Source organism: Rhinichthys klamathensis, unplaced genomic scaffold (assembly GCF_029890125.1).
Source record: "Rhinichthys klamathensis goyatoka isolate OS25496 unplaced genomic scaffold, OSU_Roscu_1.1 h1tg000521l_1, whole genome shotgun sequence".
Taxonomy (NCBI): Eukaryota; Metazoa; Chordata; class Actinopteri; order Cypriniformes; family Leuciscidae; genus Rhinichthys; species Rhinichthys klamathensis.
In genome coordinates, this window is record NW_026607000.1 from 77,344 (window position 1) to 102,037 (window position 24,694).

At 41.4% G+C, this 24,694-nt stretch overlaps 2 protein-coding genes across 10 annotated transcripts in view; both read left to right on the forward strand.

Moving 5' to 3' along the window:
- The window catches only part of nav1a (neuron navigator 1a), a 66,433-nt gene extending 64,151 nt beyond the window's left edge, over positions 1-2,282 (forward strand). For all 5 annotated transcript variants that reach the window (XM_056238386.1, XM_056238385.1, XM_056238388.1 and 2 more), the window contains 2 exons: positions 642-848; positions 937-2,282. In XM_056238386.1, the coding sequence (XP_056094361.1) occupies positions 642-848; positions 937-1,020 (291 nt within the window). In that variant the 3' untranslated portion in view covers positions 1,021-2,282. The remainder of the gene's footprint in view (positions 1-641; positions 849-936) is intronic.
- Positions 2,283-5,577: 3,295 nt separating this feature from the next.
- Positions 5,578-24,694, forward strand: part of mybpha (myosin binding protein Ha) — a 28,662-nt gene continuing 9,545 nt past the window's right edge. Inside the window, exons 1-9 of one of the 5 annotated variants that reach the window (XM_056238390.1) lie at positions 5,578-5,846; positions 7,303-7,347; positions 7,589-7,654; positions 8,515-8,646; positions 9,347-9,511; positions 13,651-13,739; positions 13,828-14,023; positions 14,192-14,331; positions 21,359-21,518. In XM_056238390.1, the coding sequence (XP_056094365.1) occupies positions 5,639-5,846; positions 7,303-7,347; positions 7,589-7,654; positions 8,515-8,646; positions 9,347-9,511; positions 13,651-13,739; positions 13,828-14,023; positions 14,192-14,331; positions 21,359-21,518 (1,201 nt within the window). In that variant the 5' untranslated portion in view covers positions 5,578-5,638. The remainder of the gene's footprint in view (positions 5,847-7,302; positions 7,348-7,588; positions 7,655-8,514; positions 8,647-9,346; positions 9,512-13,650; positions 13,740-13,827; positions 14,024-14,191; positions 14,332-21,358; positions 21,519-24,694) is intronic. The other 4 variants (XM_056238391.1, XM_056238392.1, XM_056238393.1 and 1 more) reach the window with 4 other exon arrangements.

Sequence of the window (24,694 nt, forward strand, 5' to 3'; positions counted from 1 at the left end):
GGAAGCAACTTTCTTAAAGGTGCAGTAAGCAATTTCTGAGAAATGCTGTTGATATTTGAAATCACCAAATCAAACACACCCCTACCCAAAAGGATCACACCCCTATCTTGATAGCCCCGCTCCCAAAATCCCAAAAAAAGACTTTTAAGCCGCGAAAGAGATACTGTTTCCTAGGCGGCCTCCTGTGCGTGCGCTCTGAGTCCGAGACGGGGCGGAACGTGCATAGGCAAAGTAGACAGGGGCTCATATCATGAAATAAGACTGATCATATCACCCACCTATAATCTTGTTGAATAATCGTGATTTCAATATTGAGCAAAATATTTTTTTGCCATAATCCAGCATCCCTACTGCTTAGACTAGTTTGTTGGTTGTAGCTGTTGTGCTAGCCTGGTCAAGCCTGGGCTAACTGTTTTACAGGGTTTTTAGATCAATAAACCACTTCGGGCTGGTTTAAGAGTTTATTCTACCTTAAAATTGGGCCAAAATGAGGCAGCTCACTACGATTAAGAACAGAGCTTATCTGCTGCTATAACAGTTGTTTTTTTTCTGTGAATCAAATTACACTTTTAATGTTATTGTGTTGAGTCAAAGTGTAGTGGAGTCTTGGAGCTCAATCTCTGCATTCATATATATTTTAGGTCCATGGTCAGAAAGCAGCTTGGGAGGATCCAGTGGAGTGGGTGAGGGATACACTGCCCTGGCCTTCAGCTCAACAGGACCAGGCCAAACTCTTTCACCTCCCTCCACCAACCAACGGCCCCAACTCTGCTTCAACACTCCAGCAGACCAGCGACGACAGGTCCAAAAAGGACACGTCCCTTCCCACCATGGAGTCCGATCCACTGGTGAGTGTCCAGTACATCTATCCCTGACCCTGTGTAAACAGTGGTGCAAGTTTTCTGACAAGGTGTCCTTGTTCTGTCCCTCATTCAGATGGCGATGCTGCTGAAACTCCAGGAGTCTGCCAACTACATTGAATCGCCGGAACGGGACATTTCAGGCAACCCCACATTCTAGGTCGTTGAGCTAAAAGACTTGAGAGCTCGCTAATGGCTAGTGCTGTTTCAAAACACTGTTCTGTACAGCCTATTTTGCACCTCCTTTTTCCTTCAAAAGGTTTGAGAGAGTCGAGGAAGAGGAACTCTCAAGAACATCCAGGTCAAGGCAGACAAAACTCTCAGCCTGAAAGTAAAACAGAAAAACTGATCCTGCCAGATCTGAGCGAGAATCCTTTTTGCACTGTTGTCTTAACCGGTCCTTCCTTTGCTTATCTAACCTGCAAGTTGCATGGCAATACTTGCAACTGAGGATTGTGAAGATTTTGGATGATTGTGAAGATGAGATGTTCTTGTCTACCGTACTGGGAACAAAATGTGCTTCATATTTGTTTGATTTGACTTTTGTTTTAGGTAATATCTGTCCATTTGGACCAAAAATCTATTTATTCTTATTTGCAAGAGTACCGACACTCCATCCTCAAAATCAAGTCGCCTGAACCCTGTACACAAAGGTGCGGTTACATTTAGACCAACTCGCATGGATGCAAAATATAATGTACAAGATGGTGCTTAGAATTCAGCCTTAACTGATGTCCCTCCATATATCATGAAGTCAGTTTCATAGCAAATGGAAAAAAACTCTTTATTACCTCAGTTTGCATAGTGATGCAGTTTCAAGGTGCAGTACATACCCGTAACCACGTTGCTTTTATTCCTATCAAACATGCAGACATGAAGGAGACAGATGTAGACTGTAGATCTCTGAGATGATGCACTTTGATTTGTAGCTTTCAAGCAAGAGCACTGACTGTTTGTTTAAAACTCGAGGGCCGTTCACTCTGACGGTGATTTGCAGCGACAAAGCAACCAGAACTTATGTGCTTTCAATGAGGGTTGAAGGCGGCATGAGCGACAGAGACTGTTGGCGATGGGCAAAGTTTAACTATATGCAAATTTGACATTACCAATGGGAGAGTAGACAGTGAAGCTCATGCATTCTGCTGCTTGATATTGTTGGTTATTCATTGTCTACGAAAGTTGCTGAATTTTGACGGCACTTGGATATGCAGCAAAAGCAGTGGGGCTCATGTGATCCACCGCCTGATACAGTTGGGGGCAACCTCAGGTGATTTAATCGCTAGCAGTGATAACAGGTGCTTTTACCGGTGCATGGGAGCAGTATGCAACTTCTTACTTTCAGTAATCATGTATTTGACCTTCAGGCCTGGGTATACTTCATTTTCGACGTTAAGCTCAGTCTCACGCACAGCCCAGACGGCAACATAGTGTCGGCCCAGATCAGGCCCACATCTGGTATATGGGGGGGGGGGGGCACGGACGTTGTGCATGGACTATGGTGATTGTGACCCAAGCTGGAGCAGAACGTAGACAAGGGAAGTATACTTTTGGCTTTAGTTCCAATAGCCAAGGTGCTCATGGATCATCAAGATAATCGAAGGCTTTGTTCTCACTGACACCACAAACCCGATTCGCTTGTGCCGAACATTTGTGAAATATCACCAAAAATGCATTTAATACCAGGTGGAAACAAGTCTGTAGATGTACTGGATATTGACTCCACTGCCTAAACATACGAAACCAAATAAAATGGGTCTAGATTGCGTTTGAAAACAAATCAGGATTGTTTGCAGTGTGAACAAAGCCAAAATGGTTTAAACAACTTATTTTGTCTGGAGGAGGTGCAGTAATTTGATATTTTTGGGCTTTTGTTATGTCTTGAGGTTCAAAGCAAAATAACATCAGTGTTAGCTTACGGTTTTACACACGCTTGTGTCCTTTGCTCTTCTGTAACAATGTAGCCAGTTTTTGGATAATAATTGGGTTTTATTTATGGTGGCTTCAAGTCACGGGACGGCCCCATGCCAGTGTCTTTTATAGCCCCCTAATCATTCCAGTAATACTTAACTGTAATAATTACGAAATCTCAAAAAACACAAAAAAAAATAATAATGGTGGATTGTAACTTATGAATGCGTTTGCTATTGGCTGATTACAAGTGCTGCAGAGCTGTATGTGCATGAAAGCTTTAACTTTGAGGAAGATTATAGTTAAAAAAGGCACCTTATCATGAGATGCCAAAGGATGTGTTGGCAACCACAGTCTACAAGAGAAACGTGGTATTTTCACTAAATTATTATGACCTAATTGAAACGTGTACTAACCGGTCTTAGTACTAGCAGTATAGCAATGTCAGATGAAACGCGTGCCGTTGTAATCGCAGAATGTAAATTGGATCAAAACATCAGTTTGCCAACACACCTAGTGCTCTCGATGATGCTTGCTGAATCGTGTGCTTGTGTTTACGTGTCCTGTTAATATCAGACGTAGCTCTCCAAATGAATAACCACAGGAGTGTTTTTTAAAGGTCTTTTTTTTGTACGTTTTTTTACTAAAGGATCTTAGTCTGACATTTGTAAATAGGATTTTCAAAAAATGACCAAAAAAAAAAATGCAAACAAAAAACCGTCTATGGTAGAATAAACATCGGAAGGATGAAATATAACACCTATGAACTGAATGTGTCTGGTTAGATTTACATTACAGCGAGGATCGCAGTCATCTCTCAGTTATTGCCTTTCCTATAGGGCCATGTTAAGGAACTAGATCATGTTGCCTGTGTACATTTTTCACTATAAAAGTGTCCTCTTTATTCTCTTCCGGGTCGTACAAGGTATAGAATAGCTTTTACGATTAGTTGGTCTCAACAACCCATAAAAAAAAAAAAAAGTGACAGTGGTGAGAAGTGAAGCAAATCACACAAGTACCTCAAAAACTGTCTTAACAGCTCATTGTAGGATCAAAAAACTTCCCTTAATAGCTTATGGATAGTTTGGGGCTTTGGGGAAGATTCCCCGTCGTTTGTCTTGAAAATGTGCCTAATATAAGCCAACTCGTTGGACATTGCAATACCTAAACTATTATGTTTTGCAAGGGATTGTTTGCTGCGGGGGGACAGGAATGCGAGCAAACGTGCTATCCTTTTTTTATGCTAGCTTATAAAATGACTTTGAGATTTGAGCTCGCAGGGAGTCTCGTTTCCAAATGTTCTGGAAATCGCACAAACCGAAGCCATTTCCCACGGTCTCTTCTCCTGTCACAGATATATTTGCATCGTAGAACAGTGTGCTTTATCATATCTTGCATAACAGATATAGTTTGGACAACTTAAAATAGAGTGTCTAACTATGTATTGATTAATTTATTCGTTATTTTTGGTGGTTTATGAATAACAACGCTGAATGTTCAAGCAGGCACAATAATAAACCTGTGGTTTAGCTCTTTTTTTCCCCCCACTTGTTTTATATTAAACATGCTATACAAGGTTTGATGTTGTTTAATCAAAACAGATTGATGATTTGTCACTATGCAGCGTTGGAATATAATTTTAGGCTGAGACTGAGTTCAGTTGTCAGTACCAATGACAGATAACAATGGTATATGTGATAAGCTATAATGTGCAGGTTTGATGGTGTTTTAATGTCGGTGATGTCTATCACCATTGGTTTTTTTCTGGAAAAAACACATTGGACCTACCTGTCCCACTGGGATTTCAAACAAAACTGTTTTTCTTTTTTTTCTTTTTCTTTTTTTTTTTTTTTTTTAAGAAATGGATCTTGCTTTCTCTTTAATAAATATTTCTATTTTGTATAGAACATTGCAATTGTAAACATTGTAAATAGTAAACTCATCTGCGACCACAATCACAGTAAGATATGAAAAATCCGGCCATAGGATGAGACACCTTTTGTTATTGTTGTCTTTTATCATTATTTTTTTTGCGAACTGTCTGCTGGAAAGGGGTTATAAAGGCATATGTGCTGATCTGAGAGAATTGAATCCATCAAATATTCACTCACGCTTTCAATAAACTTGTGCCATCCCTACACTAAGATGTCTCTTTCACTGGTCTCGTACACTCATTTCAGTTTAAAAAAAAAATTTACATTAATGAAATTGAACATCTGTTTTGTATTTTTGAACACTACACAACTTGGTAATACTTCAGTATAGGTGAAAAGCTTAATAACTACCTAATATTGACTGAAGTCATTGTAAGCTTTTAAAGTTTTTGTAAGGTTTTAGATGGTAATGACTCAAATGTTACTACATCTTTCTAAAGGAACTACTAATTATTTGGATCAGTATTCTAAAGTGAAGATCATGGGAACACACTAGTAATGACTAAAGTGTTAATGCTTGTTGAGGTTTGTCTCCCTCTACCATCTTAATTTTGTAACTGCTGTATGGACCCCACGTTGCAGTTACACTTTTAGACAAGCGAGGGCACCAAATGTCAATACGTAGGATTAAATTCAAGACATTAAATATTAAAAATGAGAATGGTCAAGTAAAACAAGAGTGAGAAATAATTGGACTCTAGGCACGAAAGCTACATGATACTGAGTCAACCAATTACTATGAATAACTTTAATGAGGTGAGACCAGTTTAGGGTTATTCCTGAGTTGATAAGAACAGATTTATCTGTGTACTGGAGGCTATTTAAAGAAGAGGAGGAGTCCCGAAGGTTCATACTCAGAGGTGGTATAAATTGAACGTCCCAAAAGACGTTGCCATTTCAAAGACCGGCAGTCCTGTTGAGTTTGTCCCAAGCATCATGCCAGCCAAACCAGCACCTATAAAGAAGTCAGCCAAGAAGGCTGCTGCAAAAGAGGAGAAGCCGGCAGAGCCTGTGCCCGAGACTGTCCCGGCTGAGGCGCTTCCTGTGCCCGAGACTGTCCCGGCTGAAGCAGGACCGGTAGAAGCTCCAGCTGAAGAGGCAGTGGCCGAACCTGCCCCCGCTGAAGAGGCACCTGCTCCTGAAGGTACTCAATTTACAAGTGTAATAACCGTAATAACGACATCTCAATTAAAAGACAAATTCTTCAGATTATTTTAGTAATATATAACAACATAGCGAAATGGTATGACAACAGCATAGTAGTCATACTGTAAAATTGATACTCACGTTAAGTCATGTTTATAATTGCCGGCTGTGTTCATCGACGTCTGTCAGCTGTCTTGCAATGAAAGAATGAATGTATCATCTGTACTTTCGAGGACTCACTCACGCCCCCTACTGAACAACATCATAGTTGGCCTACTACAGTTATTGCTACTACTGTAAAATAATAATAAATATAAATTAATAAAATAATTTAATAAAATAAGTATTTATCCATTTTGCCGATATTTATTTATCTACAGTGGCGGCTAATACCAAGTTACTAAAGTTACTGTAGTAAAACTCTGATGTTTTGGCAAGGTTAGAATGATTCAAATATGTCCCCTTGTTCAACTGTTTTATTGATTTAGGAAAAGGGAATTGTCATTGTGAACATCCACAAACTGCTAGAAGATGACTTCTGTCTTGGGTGTTGACTTTACAATCATGACTTTTACAGAATAGAAACTTAAAAACTTCCAATGTTCATGCAGGAGATTTAAAAAGATAATGTATTTTAAGAGAATCCAACCTGAGCTATCGAAAGACCGAACTGTCACAAAACGAAATATTCTAATTAGAAATTTCCCTGATATGTGTCCAAGCCTAGACGTCTCTTATAAACATGCACCTGTCAATCATTGGACTTTGTCCTACAGAAGCGTTCTAATTTATGACTACCTATCCACTAACGTGTGCCTAATATATTCTAACATTTATTTAACATGTAACGCTAGACTCGACCCCCTGCTGCTCAGGGTTAGACTCCTGCCCCTTGAGATGGGACATAGCGTATAGGGTAATGCTATAACAAATACACTGCTGATTATTACTGCCCTGTCATATTTACTTCGCTTTTGCATTGTAAATAGCATTATATAAGCTTCTCAATGTTCAAATCATGTTTCATTTTCAGTTTTCAAATTTTAAGTGGCGTTAACCTGCATCTTAGGGTCAAAACGGGTTCCCCTTACCTGTAGTTACGTCTATAGTAAACTGGCCTGCTGTGCTGAGTGCAAAAACTACTAATCACCAACCGTGTGTGTGGTCAAATCAAGATTAGCTTGTGGTGGAAGAGTGTGTCTCACTACATGCTGATATGGCATGACTTTTCACCTGCATTTTCTTGAATATCAGTTGCTGTGACTACTTCATGAGGCAATATATAAGTCTATTTATCTGCTGAAGTTTCTGTTGCAGAATAAGGTGCTATTCTTGCAACTGTTGCTCCATGACGCTAAACTACCATTAAAAAAAGGACTGTTTATTCAAAACGGTATCTAGTTATCTCTCCTGAGTAGCACTGCTCTAATGGAAGTCTAATGATTTGCTATTAGGCCCTGCTGATGAAGCTGCTCCTTCCACTAACGCTCCAGCTGAGGGTAAATAATTGTGCTTTTGTTATCATTTTTAATTGTTCGATTTCAGTTTGGATCCTGACACTGTAATTTGACTTGTACCCTTTAGAAAATGACAATTCATAAGGCTAGAGTTCATTCTCAGTCGTATTCAGTCTCAAATGTGTTGTGTTATGATTTTATCGACATATGGGCAGGACAATCCATGACGCATTTGAATAAATATAACTCTGAATCTGAATAATCCTGTATATTTGATCATCAGCGGCTCCTGCTGAAGGTGCACCTGTAGAAGAGCCACCTAAACCACCAACACCACCTCCTCCAGCAGGTAATCCATCCAACCACCCAATCCCTCCATCCATCAATACAACTAATCTATCCATTCACCCAATCCATCCATCCATTCATCCATCCATCCATCTATCCATCAATACAACTAATCTATACATTCACCCAATCCATCCATCCATTCACCCAATCCATCGATCCATTCACCCAATCTATCTATCTATCTATCTATCTATCTATCTATCTATCTATCTATCTATCTATCTATCTATCTATCTATCTATCTATCTATCTATCTATCTATCTATCTATCTATCTATCTATCTATCTATCTATCTATCTATCTATCTATCTATCTATCTATCTATCTATCTATCTATAAATCCAATGGACCCCATCCATCCTTCCATATCCATCCATCCATCTATCCAATGGACCCCATCCACCCACCCAATCAATCTATCCATTCATCCACATATACAATAAATCCCATCCATCCAGCTAATCAATCCAATCCATCTGCCCATGTATCCATCCAAACCATCCTCCCAATCCATAAATCCACCCAATAAATCCACCCAATTCATAAATCCACCTAATCCATCTACCAAATCCATCCATCCATCCATCCATCCATCCATCCGACCTAATAATCAATCCAATCCATCCATCCTTCCATCCATTCAATCAGTTAATCGCCAAATTCAACCATCCACCCATTTATCCATCCACCTAATCCATCCTTCCATCCATTTAATCAGTTAATTTACCAAATTCAACCATCCACCCATTTATCCATCAAAGCCATCAACCTAATCCATCCATCCATCCATCTCTATAAAAGTTCATGTGTTTTTCTACTATGAATTGATTGTTTTTATGTCTCTTATGAATGTGCAGTGCCCTCCAGTGCCCCTCAGAACCTCAGCGTGGATGATGTCAATGATACCTCAGTCACTCTTAAGTGGAGATCCCCGGAGAACATTGGCTCTGGACTGGATGGATACATTGTAGAATACTGCAAGGAAGGATGTGTGTATATCCTCTCAGTATTGCTGATAAGCTCTTTAGATTAGGGATAGTGTTTCAATCATCATGCCTTCATCTTGAAATTGAACCATGTAGAACTATTAGATGTCACAAGAAAAGTGAGTTCAGTCTGCTATAGCACCTGTCTTTAAAATGTCACCACAGACTGATTTATAGCTCGCCCCTGTAAGTCTCCCTATTAGGAAGGGATGCTTTCAACCAACTGTCACCGTATCTGCACATCCCACATTTAGATTTGTGGATCTATACTGACATCACTGCTAGTGTGTTTGGAAATTCATATTTGTTCTTTAACTGGGTAGTTGACGCATAACATCAATATTTTAGGTTTTTATATTTTTGTTTATGAATGTAAAATCAAACGTTTGAGAATGTAATGTTTGATATTTAATCACCTTCTTGTCTTCACAAATTGATTTTACATGGTCATGTGGTGCGACCAATTCTTAAATTGATTTTAAATTAATTAAAATGCTAAAACTTTTATGATTGTACTTTTAAAAACTATTGTTTTAGTTGTACATGGAATATCATGCGAACTTTCCAAAAGTTTTTCATGTCAAACTGCCGTTAAATCTACCCCAATTTTATATAAAACTAAAGTATTTAATAAATTATTTAACGTTTTTTTTGTGAAATTTAATGAAGTTATACATCATCTATCCATTTTTACACTCTACAGCTTCTGAATGGGCTGCCAATACCGAACTCACCACGTCCAATCGGTTTGTCATCAGCGGCCTGACAACCGGAGACCTACTTAACATCCGTGTCGTGGCCATGAATGCCGGAGGCCGTAGCGAGCCCGTCATCCTGCCACAGCCCGTCCCTGTCCGTGAGATTATGGGTGAGTGTCTATGCATGTCTGAAAAGACCCACATGTGTAGGGGACAGATGAAAGTGACGAGTCATCTCTGGTTACTTCACAGAGTCTGATTACTTCAAACACTAATTACTTCATAGTGCTATACTTTTTCAGTGTATTCTCTGAGCCCTGGCTCATGTGGCTTACTGCCGAAGCTCAGATGACAGTGTGTGTTTCCCTACAGTGAGAAGAGCTGGTGTAAGTGCACTGCCTCAGCTTTTAGCTACCTCTCTTGCCCTCAATGGATTCAACAGCTGTGGGTATATAAATCCCATTGGCTTGCGCCGACAAGAGCTTTCATTAGCATTTAAATTACAAACATAAAGACCTAGGGCTGTCAGTGCAATCTGAGCTAAACACATACGGTATATTATCCTCCTAAATTGAGTGTAGTACTTGCATAATGGTGTATATTTAATGATTGTATTTTATCTAGCTAAAGGATTGTATGAACTGCTTTCATTGCTGGGGCAGTGTTTATATTCAGGGCTTGGTTCTTTGCCCTTGCACTTGACCACTTCCATTGGTGGAGCTTGACCTTGAATCATTGGGCCAGATTTACTAACAGCCAGCGTCAGTGCAAACCCTCTTTTGGGGTTAGAAAAACTACTGACAGGATTTACAAAAGACTCACTGTCAGTGTTGCCAAGTCGGTGGTTTTCCCGTGGAATTGGGCTACTTTTAAGTGTTGAATTTCTTTTCCTGCTGGTTGATTTCCAACCCCCCGGAACGTACAATTTTGGACAACCCCCCTTCAAATTCCGTAGTGAACACTGCATTTGGATATTTTGGGGCTACTTTTGGATTGGCCATTGGGCTAGTTTGGTTGCACAGACCGGGCAACCCTGTACACAGTAAGAAAAAAACTTTAATATTGAACAGATTTTTTATTTTATTTGTTACTTTTATTTATGAAATGTGTAATTGCTCAGACAATTCGATATCAATTATTTCGATACAGACATCAGAAATAGCCAGGATCGCTGATAAGAGAGGACACCTCAGACAAATATTCAGGGCCTGGGGTTGAGGGGGGGCAGTAAGAGATTTACAGATCTGGCTTTCCAGGTTGACATGGCCAGCTAGTGGCCGTTGTGTTTTGGCTTAATTCTGTGTGTTTTGAACTGTTATTTGTTTTGTAAAGTACATCACCGTAATGCTACGGCCATTTTAACCAAGCAATCAAAAACCCACATAAGATTCACAAATCAACTCATGTTGTTAATAGGTCAAACAATCCTGACCAAAAAGAGATATGGAGGCATGTTGGCTTGGAGAACCAAACGGGAACGATCTGTTCATCCATTTGGGTTTAGCAGGTGAATGTTGTGGTGTGTGGCAGCCATTCAAGACATCACACAGGATTACATATCCGAACATGGACTGCAAAAAGGGATAGAAGAAGCAGGATTAGGTTTACAAGCACATGTACAAGCACAGGCATTTGAGAAATTAGGTCAGGTATGGTAAAGTAAGCCGGAGGTGAGCTGCATGTGAACCTTCAAAGCCAACTGTGCCGTCCCACAGTGCCACCCAAATCAAGCATTTTGTCAGCATGTCAGCTCAGCAATGTGTGTCGCTCCACAGGCGTCAATTGCTTCCTGTAATAATGATTGTACTTTGGAGTCCTGGGAAGTAAGGATTAGAGGTCTGGTGGGATAGATTTGGGAGGCTGTACCCTAATGGTAACAGATGTGCTCGGAGAGGACAGCTAATAGAGATTTAGATCAGAGAGGTCAAAGTACCTGGGTGCCACATTGTTGTCTAGAGCAGTGGTTCCCAAACTGGAGTATGTGAGGTGACAGAGAGGATACCTGAACAAAATGTTTTTGAAGGTTTTGCTGTTCATTTAATTCTACCCCACCTTAAAATAACATTAAAACAAAGCATGTATTGAACAGGCAAAATGCGGGTAAAAACAGAAAAATATTGTGCCGTAAAAGGTTGAATACATGACGTCCAATCAAATCATCTCATCTTTTGTGGCCAAAACTGATTGCATCCACATGAGCTGCGTCATAGGTTGTGTGCAGAGTACATTAGTGCAAGAATGCATGTTTTTTTCCCGAATATCTGCACAATTCCCAATGTGACATTGATTTTATACAACAGTTCAACAAACAAAAAGGTAATATTAGGTGATGTACATTTTAAATACCGTTTTGCCAGTATTATTTGCTCTATTTTACAATGAAGTCCGTTTCCACGCAACACAGCAGTGTTTCGTTAGTGAACGAATCTGCGGCTTTGAGCAAATCGTGAGAGTCAATGATTCAATGATATGTGCTGTAGAAATATGTGATATGTATGATTTAATAAACCTGCAAAGGAATAGCATATATAAAAATGATTGTGACAGACGTGAAGGGGGAGGAGAATTTATACGTGAGTCAGGTTTCTCGACAAGAAAGACTTCTGCAACATATACACCTGTGCATCCTCACTCATCGCTCCTCTGGAAGCTTCCTCGCTCCTCGTTCCCTGCCTCCTCGCGGTGCAATTAGAGAATTGAGATTCCTTCAAGATGGGTAACTTTAATTGGTTTCTGGGTAATGGGTTGGAGGACAGATGAGCGAGGAAACGAGGAAGCATCAATTTGAGTATTGAGAAGCAACCATTGAGGCATTCATTCATTTATTCAGTAAACAAGGCAAGGGTGCTTCTCAATACTCAAGTTGATACTTCCTCATTTCCTTGCTCCTCCGTCCTCCAACCCGTGACCCAGAAACCGATCGTACTCAGCCATCTTGAAGGACATCTCAATTCTCTAATTGCACAGCGAGGAACGAGGAGTGAGGAGGCTTCCTGAGGAGTCATGAATATATCCTTTCCTCGCATCCTAAGGGGGTGGAGCTAAGACACGAGGAAAGGAGGTGAGGAAAGGAAGCGAGGATGCACAATTAGGACATGAGAAGCACCCTCACTCATCCTGACTCACTCAGTAAGACAATAACTTACCGCCACCTACTGGTGGTTTTAGTTTAATATGTCAAAGTATCACTTTATTTTTACCACCACTTCATATTTCTCTATTGAACAGTTTTTATTTAAAACATTCTCATAACATTATTTATGCCATAATTACATTCAAGCCTCCGCTGAGCAGCATTAAACAGTGTGTAAATACATCTAGATGCAGTTTGTCCTTTAATCGTGTTAGAAAAACTCTGCCTTTAAAGAGTTAAAAAATGCACCTGAAAATCAATTTAAGGGGGGAAATATTGTCCCTTAAAAGGATACTCTACTGGTTTTTCATATTAAACTATGTTATTCCCTTAACTAAGACGAGTTGATATATACCTCTCTCGTCTCAGTGCGTGCACTACATCGCTGTCTTACGGCGAAACTTTGTTAGATCTTATCTCAGCCCTGTTCATTCAATACGTGCCAAGAAGAGAAGCGACCAAACACCTCCACGTTTTCCCTATTTAAATACAGTTACACGAGTAGTGTGACTCGACCTAGGATGGTGACACAAAATAAAACGTTGCGCTTTTCTAAGCGTGTGAAATGGATAACTATATTGTATGGCAGAATACCATAGCAAGTGCTTGGGAGCACTTCGACAGGCATCCTTGTTTCATTTATAAATTTAGTTGACATTTTCTTGTTTTGTTTCTTTTGAACATCATCCCTTCACATTAACGAAATGTGGTGTAGAAACAGAGCAACTAGTAATGAGGATGAGACTGGCCTGTAATATATAGGCTGTTGACCTGCAGACGGTCTGGAATTCCTCATAGATCTATTTCTGGATGCATTCCAGTGACCTAAGACACGGTGCCATGTGCTCTCACCAATATACAGTATAGCAAGAATAAACCTGTCGAAATGAACTTAATAATTAACCCATTTAAATAATTGTGTAAGCATTAAATATGTTTTATACTGTATATATCTATTGCCATTTTCAAATTTAAGAAAGTCAGTTTGTGTAATTAAACACTATGCATTTCAAAATAAGACCAATTTAATTTAATTGATTTTGTTTTGATTATTTTATTTAAAATACAAGCCAACAAAAACAGCTCAAAAGACCGTTTTAATCTAAATATGATTTCAAAAGACCCCCAAATAAATAATAAACACATCTAAAGTTGCTTTTGTGTTTTGTTTTTCAGATCGACCCAAGATCCGCATGCCCCGTGCCCTGAGGTCAAGACACGTCAAGCATGTTGGCGAACAGATCAATCTGGTTATCCCCTTCTGTGTAAGTTCAGAGTTGTATATGTATATACGTCAAACAGAGCCACGCTTATTGTATGCTCTAATATATTCGATAATTCTCCGTTTTGTAGGGCAAACCAAAACCTGTGATATCTTGGACCAAGGATGGCCAGCCTTTGGATACGAAGAAGATAAATATCCGCAACAGCGACAAGGATAGCATCCTGTTTATCCGCAAGGCTGAGCGAGACGACTCTGGCAGCTATGAGATGACCGTGAAGATCGACAGCTTCGAGGACAAGGCTACCCTCATAATTCAGATTGTCGGTGAGACATGCTATGATCTAGAGCTCATCTTGGACCTTGGCTATTTCTGTCCTCCTTGCATTTTCATTCTTAGTCCATTCCTTGACACCTCTGTTTACTGAGTGAGACCTCACAGTGTAAAATGATCCATACTTAGGAAGCTAAATCATTTTTAATGGTTGTATGTAGATCTGCCCGGTCCTCCTACATCTGTCAAGCTAGTCGACTCTTGGGGCTTCAATGCAGCTTTGGAATGGACCTCTCCCAAAGACAACGGCAACACTGAGATCACTGGATACACCATTCAGAAGGCTGACAAGAAAACTGGAGTAGGTAACTCATTATTGGCACATTAATAGAGTAATTAATAGAACAATGTGCCAGCACCTCGTCCATCAGTTCCGCTCTCAGAAAATGGACTACATTACTTCGCTATTTATCTAAGGAACAGTATTATTCGGGATAAGAAAAATTGCACTTTAATAAACTGTATGTTATCGAACATAACATGAAATTAAATGAAATGTAGCTAGTTTTAATCACATGAGATGTCTGCAGTCCTGTAGATCTGGGCTGTCCCACATCAGAGGTCATTTAGATGATCTTCCTCCTTAAAAACACATTCAAAGTAGAGTGTCATGAAACAGTTACATGTCAGCTTATCAACAACCTACACATCCTAGCAGAAACGCTCTTGATGAATGATTTGTTATTTAAGTGGCTATGTTCACAAACTACTATAATTAGAACAGAAAAGCAAGCATAGCCTACATGTATGCGTGATTTGACATGCCAGTTCGAATAATAAATAACCATTGCTTTACCTAAGTCAGCAAAACGTTTTCTTTAAATTCTGAATTGATTATATCGCCTAGAAAGCATGCAAAGTGCGTTCCTTTTATAATCACTACAAAGCTGTCACACATCTCAATTCATTGAGATCTCACAAAGCTCCACTAATCAATTAAGCTGACTACACAATTAATCTCTGATTTAGCCTACACAATTCAGACACTTTGTTAAGTTAACTTATTTATTTTTTTATTTTTTTATTTGGATCCCCATTAGCTTCCACAATGTGGTTGCTAGTCTTCCTGGGGCCCATAAAAGTACTGAAACATATGTACATTTAAAATGCACAAATATAACATACATAAATATAACATTCATATAACATTACCACATGTATACATTTATCCACATATCCACATTCACACTCATACAGCATTTGACAATATCAGTACCTATAAACAGATGTAAACTGATGTAATACTATTAATTGTAATCTGTTTTAGAGTCTTCTTAAAATTACAAATGTTGGATATATGCCTTGTTTTTAAATCCAATTTATTCCAAGCAGATGACGATCTAACTAATACTGTTCTTGCCATACAATTGGACCTTGCAGATGGAACCACTAACACACCTGAGCTCACCATGAATGAAATCGAATCCAATCCTATTGGCGTTGCGTGATGACGTAGCGTGTGACGGCATAAGGGGATGTATACAAAAGCACGCCGGCACACAGAAATGTCAGCTTTTTTCTATTCAGCAAGCGCTCTGTGTATGTGTGAAACAATCTGTCCTATTTGGTGTTGTATGTCCTGTTTAAGTCTGCATTGCAATACAGAATCTAGTAGCTCGGATCTCGCGTTTGCCGAGGCAACGCTTAGATTACGAGTGTACTTTGCAATAAGATTCTGTGTCTGGGATCTCGCGTTTGCCAAGGCAGCGCGTAGGTCTAGGTTTGCCTTGCAACACAGAATCTAGTAGCTCGGGTCTCGCGTTTGCCGAGGCAACGCTTAGATTACGAGTGTACTTTGCAATAATATTCTGTGTCTGGGATCTCGCGTTTGCTGAGGCAGCGCGTGGGTCTAAGGTTTGCCTTGCAATTCAGAATCTAGTAGCTCGGGTCTCGCGTTTGCCGAGGCAGCGCTTAGATTACGAGTGTACTTTGCAATAAGATTCTGTGGCTGGATCTCGCGTTTGCTGAGGCAGCACGTAGGTTTTAAGTTTGCCTTGCAATACAGAATCTAGTAGTTCGGATCTCGTGTTTGCCGAGGCAGCATGTAGGTTACGAGTCTACTTTGCAGCTTGCTGTGTGGGTGCGAGGCATGAACGATCAGCTCCTGAGGTTGCTGGCTGTGTTTATAAAAAAAAAAAAAAAACTCGCCACACACGTGCGTTTCGGGGTGTCTCAGCCTCGCGCCTGTTGACTTTCTTCTCGAGAGATCAAAGGCAAATTTAATGTGTATGACTCGAATCTCGCGTTTGCTAAGGCAGCGCGTTACGGGTCTGCAATAAAATGGACACACGTGATCTGATAATAATAATGTTGTCTTTCTTCTATGAAAGCCAAATTATAACGTCTCGAATCTCGCTTTTGCTGAGGCAGCGTGTAGGTTACGAGATCGTTAAATTAAATATAAAACAGTATTCTGGTGTTTTTTGGCTGCATTTATTTCCTACAGCCTACCATTCAGACCGTGTTTCACTTATCCAGTGGTATGGCTGCATTTAATTCCGAGGAGTAAAAGCAATTAAAAGTCGTATCTGACTTTAAAACTTGGTTAGATATTTTAATTCAGCCTACCATCTGAAGAGTATCGCTCTAGAGGTCCCCCTTAGGAAATATATATATATATATATTTATATATATATTAATATCTGAGCTTGGGACTCTAGGCGGTGCTCTTGCCCAGAGCCTCCTGAGAAGATGGATCTGAGGACTGTCCTTCAGGCCGGAAGGCGTCGGGAGAAAGACCTTGGAGGGACTGTCCCCCCGAAAGAGAGTGATCAAGATCCCCTCTCTCACAAGACACTTGAAACCAGCCCTGAGGGGGCTGGTTCCCTTGCTGGATTTTGTTGAGGCATGGGTCCTGCGCACTGTAGGAATTGGATACAGGCTGCGGTTCCGGATCCGCCCACCAAGGTAAATATCAACGGGGTGGTTTGGACTGCAGTAGATCCACAGCAGGGTCTGGTGTTGGAACAGGAAGCTCACTCGCTGCTGGAAAATGGGGCTATAAAGGTGTTCCCCCACCAGACAGGGGGTCCGGGTTCTACAGCCGGTACGTCATAGTTCCAAAGAAGGATGGAGGGTTGCGTCCATTTTAGATCTGAGGCTTCTGAACCAGTCTCTGAGGAGATTCAGGTTCAAGATGCTCACTATTATCATTGTGAGTCAAATCCAATCCGAGGATTGGTTTGTCACGATAGATCTAAAGGACGCCTACTTTCACATCTTCATCCTTCCATCTCACAGGAAGTTCCTGAGGTTCGCTTTCGGGGGCGAAGCTTACCAATATCGGGTTCTTCCATTCGGCCTCACCCGCCCAACGAACTACGTTCTTGGGGGTGGTATGGGACTCAACGACGATGCAGGCACACATGTCTCCTGCACGCATCGAGTCCATATTAACCACACTAACCAGGGTGAAGCTAGGCCACACCATCACAGTAAAACACTTCCAGAGGGTGTTGGGTCTCATGGCAGCAGCGTTCAGCGTCACACCTTCTGGCCTGCTACACATGAGAGCCCTGTAGTGGGGGTTGAAAGCCAAGGGGTTTTCCCCGAGGGGAAATCCGTTCCGCTTGATAAGGGTTACGCGCAGGTGCCTTCGTTCCCTTTCAATGTGGAAGAAACCTTGGTTCCTGTCCCAGGGTCCCAAGTTGGGAGCGTTATGTCGCCGAGTATCCGTTTCGACAGATGCCTCCCTCACGGGCTGGGGCGCGGTCATGGAAGGCCGCTTTTCGAGAGGTCACTGGCAGGACCATCATTTCTCTTGGCACATAAATTGCCTAGAAATGTTGGCGGTGTTCCGAGCTCTGAGGAGTTTTCTGCCAGACCTCCAGGGTCGCCACGTTCTCGTGAGAACCAACAATACGTCAGTGGTGTCCTATTTAAACCGCCAGGGGGGTCTGAGGTCCGCCCTCTGTGCAGACTGGCGCATAAGATCCTCCTGTGGTCCCAGCGGAGACTGTCGTCTCTCAGGGCGATGTATGTCCCGGGGGACCAGAACCAGGGAGCAGACATGCTGTCGAGGCAGGGGCTGAGGCCCGGGGAATGGAGACTCCACCCCGAGGTGGTGGAGTTAATATGCGAGAGGTTTGGCCAAGTGGAAGTGGACCTATTTCTGTCTCGAGAGACGACACACTGTCCACTGTGGTTCTCCCTCACACATCCAGCCCCGCTGGGGTTGGATGCCATCGTGCAGACGTGGCCGAGGCTGCGTCTGTACGCCTTTCCCCCAACCGCTCTGCTCCCAGCAGTTCTGGAAAGGGTCCGTCGGGACGGGGTCAGCCTACTATCAGTAGCCCCGTTTTGGCCGGCCCGAGTATGGTTTTCGGACATCATCCTGCTTCTGGCGGGCCCGCCATGGCAGATCCCTCCGAGGAGGGACCAGTTGTCACAGGCGGGGGGCTCAGTTCTCCACCCTCGGCCCGAGCTGTGGAAACTGCGGGTCTGGCCCCTGAGGGTGCACAGTACCTAGAAGCCGGCTTGTCAGCAGAAGTGGTTGAAACTATACTCACTTCCAGAGCTCCCTCCACGAGGAAGTTATACGGCCTTAAGTGGAATGTTTTTTTCCATTTGGTGCAGAGAGCGTGATTTGGACCCAGTTCACTGCCCAGTGGCTTCAGTGCTGGAGGTTTCTCCAAGACCGCTTTTCTGCCGGGCTTACCCCGTCCACACTCAAGGTTTATGTGGCTGCCATTGCGGCATTCCACGCTCCTCTGACTGATGGTCCTCTGGGGAGGCATCACCTGGTCGTACGTTTCCTCCGTGGAGCCTGGAGGATGAGACCTGCGATTCGCACCAGGGTTCCCTCTTGGGACCTGGCAGTGGTTCTCGAAGGGCTGGCCGAGGCCCCCTTCGAACCATTGGAGTCGGCTGAGGCCAAGAACCTTTCGTTTAAGGTGGTCTTTTTGTTGGCCATTACTTCTCTGAGGAGGGTAGGAGATCTCCAGGCGCTCTCTATTTACAATGGGTGCTTGGAGTTTGCTCCAGGCAACATTAAGGCCATCTTACACCCCAGGCCCGGCTATTTGCCCAAGGTGCCATCTAATGTGGCACGGCCTTTGGTTCTGCAGGCATTTCATCCTCCACCTCATGTGACGGCGGATGAGGAGAGACTTCATCTGCTCTGCCCTGTCAGACCACTGTAGTGTTATATCCAGAGGTCCTCCTCATGGCGGAAGTCGGACCAGTTGCTGGTGTGTTTCGGGTCGCCCAAGAAGGGGCTTCCCGCCTCTAAGCAGACCATTAGCAACTGGATCGTTCAGACTATTTCCCTGGCTTATCAGGTGCGCAATTTGCTTTCACCCATGGCCGTGAGGGCTCACTCCACCAGAGGCATAGCATCATCTAGAGCCCTCCTTTCAGGGGTTTCTATACATGACATATGTGAGGCGGCTGGCTGGGCTACTCCGCACACATTCAGGTTTTACAGTCTGGACCTTCCCTCTACACCCGGTGCACGAGTGCTTTCGTCCTAGGTTGTGCCTGAAGACAGCTTCACACTTGGATGAGCGGGGTTCGTTGTGATATAGTGGGTATCTCGTTCCCCTAGTGTCGTAACCGACGCAGTTCGAGTTCCCTCGAAAGGGAACGTCTCGGGTTACGAATGTAACCCTTGTTCCCTGAGAAAGGGAACGAGACACTGCGTCGCTTCGCCACACCTCACCCCGCCTGGAGCACTTGCTTCATAGCAAAAAAAGCTGACATTTCTGTGTGCCGGCATGCTTTTTTATACATCCGCTTATGCCGTCACACGCTACGTCATCACGCAACGCCAATAGGATTGGATTCGATTTCATTCATGAATTCAGACGCGCTCCGCTGAAGGGCGTTCCCCTAGTGTTGTAACCGACGCAGTGTCTCGTTCCCTTTCTCAGCGAACAAGGGTTACATACGTAACCCGAGACGGTTTGTGAGAATGCGGAACTCCGCACTGGACAAAAGCTCAGGCGTTTTGAGTGTTAAGTGGATTCTTATTTAAACACATCTGATTAGCTATGGCTTCAAGAAATCAACAGATATGCTTGTGATTGGCTACATTGCTCAACGCTGCAAAACACTGTAAATAGAAACCTTTGACGCTCTCAAGAGCGCAATCATCTAATCTGTTTCTCCAATGTGCTATTATTACTGATCCTCGACCAGCTGTAACGGGCAGCTTTTCCCTCTAAAAGCAATCAGAAGAAGCATTAGTCAGTAGTTTGAGTGATAAAATAGTCTTGAGTCCGTGGCACAGCCTTACACACACTTCGCCTATGGCCCCACATTTTGTGTGAAACCCTAAAATAAAATAAAAAATACAATTGTATATATTTATATATATTAAATATTTATATATTTTATGTAGTTATTCCACTAACTAATATATTTCCCTAAGCTAAAGATGCAGCCACATTTACCATTTTTTGACAAGTTTAAGTCATTTCAATAGGAATCTACTTGATCAAGAATTTAGCGTGAGGGCAAAAGACTTTAACATCGTAACATTTAACTGTATTATACATTTTATTTGAAACCCAGTTACTGTGTGAGTTTCTCCTTATTAAAAACTATATAATTAATACATTTATTTATTTTGATAGCCGGGATGCATAGAAAATACAAATCAGAAAAATCCATACAAAGCCACCAAAATCAGCTCATATACAGTATACCATAATATTGAGTTTGACCTTCTGAAGGTGACAGTCAATATTTCAAAAATCTGTATTAGGTAACTTCAGGCAGATGTGAGCATGCTCTGATAGCCTAAACCACATCCACTTACCACAGTGAAAATTGACAGCAAGCAGTGAATCCTCCTCAAAACAAGTTTTTTCGTTTTGTTTGTTTTTAAAGTGGGATGTATGTCATCAGGCTTAATTTAGCCTCCTGTCAAGTCTGTAAATCTAAACGAAGAGTCTTGAGACTCTGTATATGGACTTGACGCGTCTATCTATAAGCTTGTATCTGGGTGTTCGAGGCATGGGTCAGATGACTTCTTGGCGGGAGATCATCCGGTTGGGAATGTGTAAAGTGCTGACAGATAGAGAGAGAGCGCTCCATAATGACATATCATAACTCTGACTGTCATGATGCGATTCATGATACTAAACAGCTAGCTTGATGTGAATACAAGATATCTGGAGAACATACTGTACAGTACAAAAACACTTTATCTAAAAGCACTTTTGCCAAAGCCAAAGATATTTAACACTGTAATTGCAAATCACTTTGTTTATGATTTATTTATTTATCGGATGGAACCCACAGGGGAAATATTTCCCTTGCTTGTGTACAATTTAGTGATAGTCTATAATGTCCTGTCATACTAAGAGTTCTTCTGTTTTTGGCAGGATTGGTTCACGGTTCTCGAGCACTTCCACAGGCTGAACGCCACAATCACTGACCTTGTGATGGGAAATGTATACACCTTCAGAGTTTTTGCCGAAAACAAGGTTGGAAAGAGTGAGACTGCTGCTGTAACAAAAGATGCTGCTCATATTCAGAAAACAGGTGAGGTCACAACGTTATTGTTTTACGGCACTTCAAACCTCTCCCATTAGGTCAGGGATAGGCAACGTTGGTCCTGGAGGGCCACTGTCCTACAGAGTTTAGCTCCAACCCTGAAAAAATCACCTGCCTGTAACTTTCTAGTAATCCTGAAGACCTTGATTAGCTTGTTCAGGTGTGTTTGATTGGGGTTGACGCTAAACTCTGTAGGACAAGGGCCTTCCAGGACTGAAGTTGCCCATCCCTGCATTAGGTAAAGTTAACTTGGTTTCTGAAGAAAAGTAAATGAAAACAATAATTAATGCCTTACATGGGGTAAACTTACTAATCTATGGCCTTGAGTGGCTTATTGTTGGCAGCATAAGGATAAAATACACCCATATTCAATAAATACAAAGAAACTCTAGATGGCGCAGGCATATAGTCCATAACTCGATCTGCTTGCAATGACATCATTCTCTAGAAAACAGCTGATTGGTTCCTGCTGTAGCCAATGAGCTCGCTGTTCAACCTTCAAATGTTTGGTGAGCTTTTGCTGTAGCAGTTGCAGTGCACTTTCAGAAAACCCTCCACCTTCCCCAGCTCCACCTGTGAGTAATTCATGTATGCTATATTGTAAAGCAGCTGCATGTCTTATGTGCTTACCATGTATAGCAGTAGCAAGTCCCATACTTGTTCTGCAGCAGCAACAGCAGCGTAGCAGAACTATTCAGCCAAGACCAATATCAACACTGTCATATCCATTACTATGCCACACACATGGAGAGTTGCCATGACAGAAATAAATACAACAATCACAATAAACAATCCTTCCACTAAGTAATTAAATTCACTATCATAACTGCAGGCTGTTTTTGGTTGTCATGCAACATAGAAAGTTGGCACATTTTCAAAGGTTTGAGGTCAGTAAGATTTATGTTTTAAATGTATAGTATGAATAATTGTATTTAGCAAAGATTAATTAAATTGATCTAAAGTGACAGTAAAGTTTTAATTTTTCAAAATATTAATATTTAAAATAAAAGCTGTTCTTTTGACATTTATATCCGTCAAACAATCAAGAAAAACAAATGTCAGGGTTTCCACAAAAATATTAAAAAAGAGGGTAATTATTTGCACACAATCTCACATTCTTTATTATATGGCAAGATGCAAACCCGCTTACAAATAAACTTACTTATTGATATAATTGATATTAATAACTTCCTAAAATAACTGTTAACTAACTTAAGTTTTTGTTGGCAGCAAACATTGACTGCACATATAGTACTAAGTGTTCTCATTGTGTGGAGATAAGACTTGGCTCTGCCTTGAGTGCGACAGTTATCGTACATGGTGTCTGCATAATACAATGGATTACGCTGGAGTGCTGCAAAACTGAAAATAATTTAGCAACATGCATCAGCCATCTCTCTGCATAAGTATAGCTGTTACATCCTGAAGTAGCTGACACTGAGCTGGTGACGTTTCTTAACTTCCAGAATGTTATAACCTTCTGTCCTGAGCCAAAATCTTTCTGCAAGAACAAGGCTTTTAGGTTAGCACATTCTATGCTATCTTTGTTGCATACAAATGATATAATATATATTAATATAACAATTAGCGAGGTGTCACAATGTTCAACTTTTCAACTGATTAGTGAGATCAAATAATTTAACTAAATTTCTATTTTTTTTTTTTTCATTTTGATGTTTATGAAAACAATGATGATGATATATTTTTGATATGTTTAGAGCTTTAATTACCATGCTAGCAGCTTGCAATGCCTTAGCTGTTATACAGTTAGCATACTCATCGGGCAATCAACCTCTTTTCCCCTTAAATCAGTGGTCTCTAACCTGCAGATTAGCTCCAACCCTAATTTAACTCATCAGATCTAATCAAGGTTTTCAGGATTACTAAGCTGTGTTCAAAATTAACCCCTATACCCTCTTCACTCTTCCCTACATTACTCCACTAATATAGTCCACTTGAAGGAGTGAATGAAATTGAGTGAGTGAATTCGGACACTGAGTGAGCATATTTTGTACTTGCTTTTGAATAATCATTTTAAACTTAGCAAACTGGCAGCTACAGTTGTAATGAAAAAAAAAAGGAAGTCTGCTAGGGAAACTAGCATTTATAAACCTTAATTAAACAAATATAATAATCAATTAAAAATACATTTATACATTTGTTATATTATGCTGTAGCCACATTGGACCAGCGGTTTGGAAAACGGATGGAATGATGCGATAATTCATTTGACACGGCTTTCACAGTACACTTTGGGTATTCTCTAGCCGTTGAGCCTACATCAGTTGTACACTTGTTATTGTGGTGCATTATGAGATTGAATGAGTGCACTCGTTCACTATAGTTTCAGACACCAATACAAATGGCTGTCCCCTAAAAGAGTGGCCTATTTGGGGCAATTCTGCTCTAGAAACTTCCAGGTAGGTGAGTTAGAGAGCTGGCTGGAGCTAAACTCTTCAGGACAGTGGCCCACCAAGAGCTGAGTTAGAGACAATTGCCTTAAATCAAGGGGGTCCAGTCCTGCTCCTGGAGGGCCACCTTCCATCAGAGTTTAGCTCCAGCCCAAATCAAAATGAACCGTATGTAAGAAATGTATTTCAATTAATCATAAAATGGCCCTGATATGTCACTAGACATTAAGAAATCATGTTCATTTCAAATACTTAAATCACTGACAATAGTAGTCCGGCCAGGATATTGTCATTTAAAAAGTGAAGTTGCAGCCCTCAACTGATGTTGATGTTGTGATGTTGTGTTTTGGTCTGATGCGCCACCCTCCACCTATCTACCAATCACAAAGTCAGTAGTGTTGCGGCATCCGGGTTGCCAGCTCTGCTGTAGTTACCTCAGCTGCAGCTACAAACGTGTCGGATAAAAAAATGTCTAACGTTACGAATCCAAAAAAAACTGGTTATGGTTCCGAAATACTTTGTGACAAAGTGCGAAATAAAACAAGGATTTGTATAGGAGATGCCTTTGAAAGATGGAGACGGCTGAAAACGGAGAAGAATCCTGCTGGATTCTGCAGCCTATCTGGCAACCTCGAGTCAGGGGGGAGGGGGAGGGGATACACTGCTCTACAGTAATTTGAAAGTGATTGCAGTACCAGTTTTGGCCACAATCTTACAAACGGTTCCTTTAAATACACCTGTACCAGCTATCAA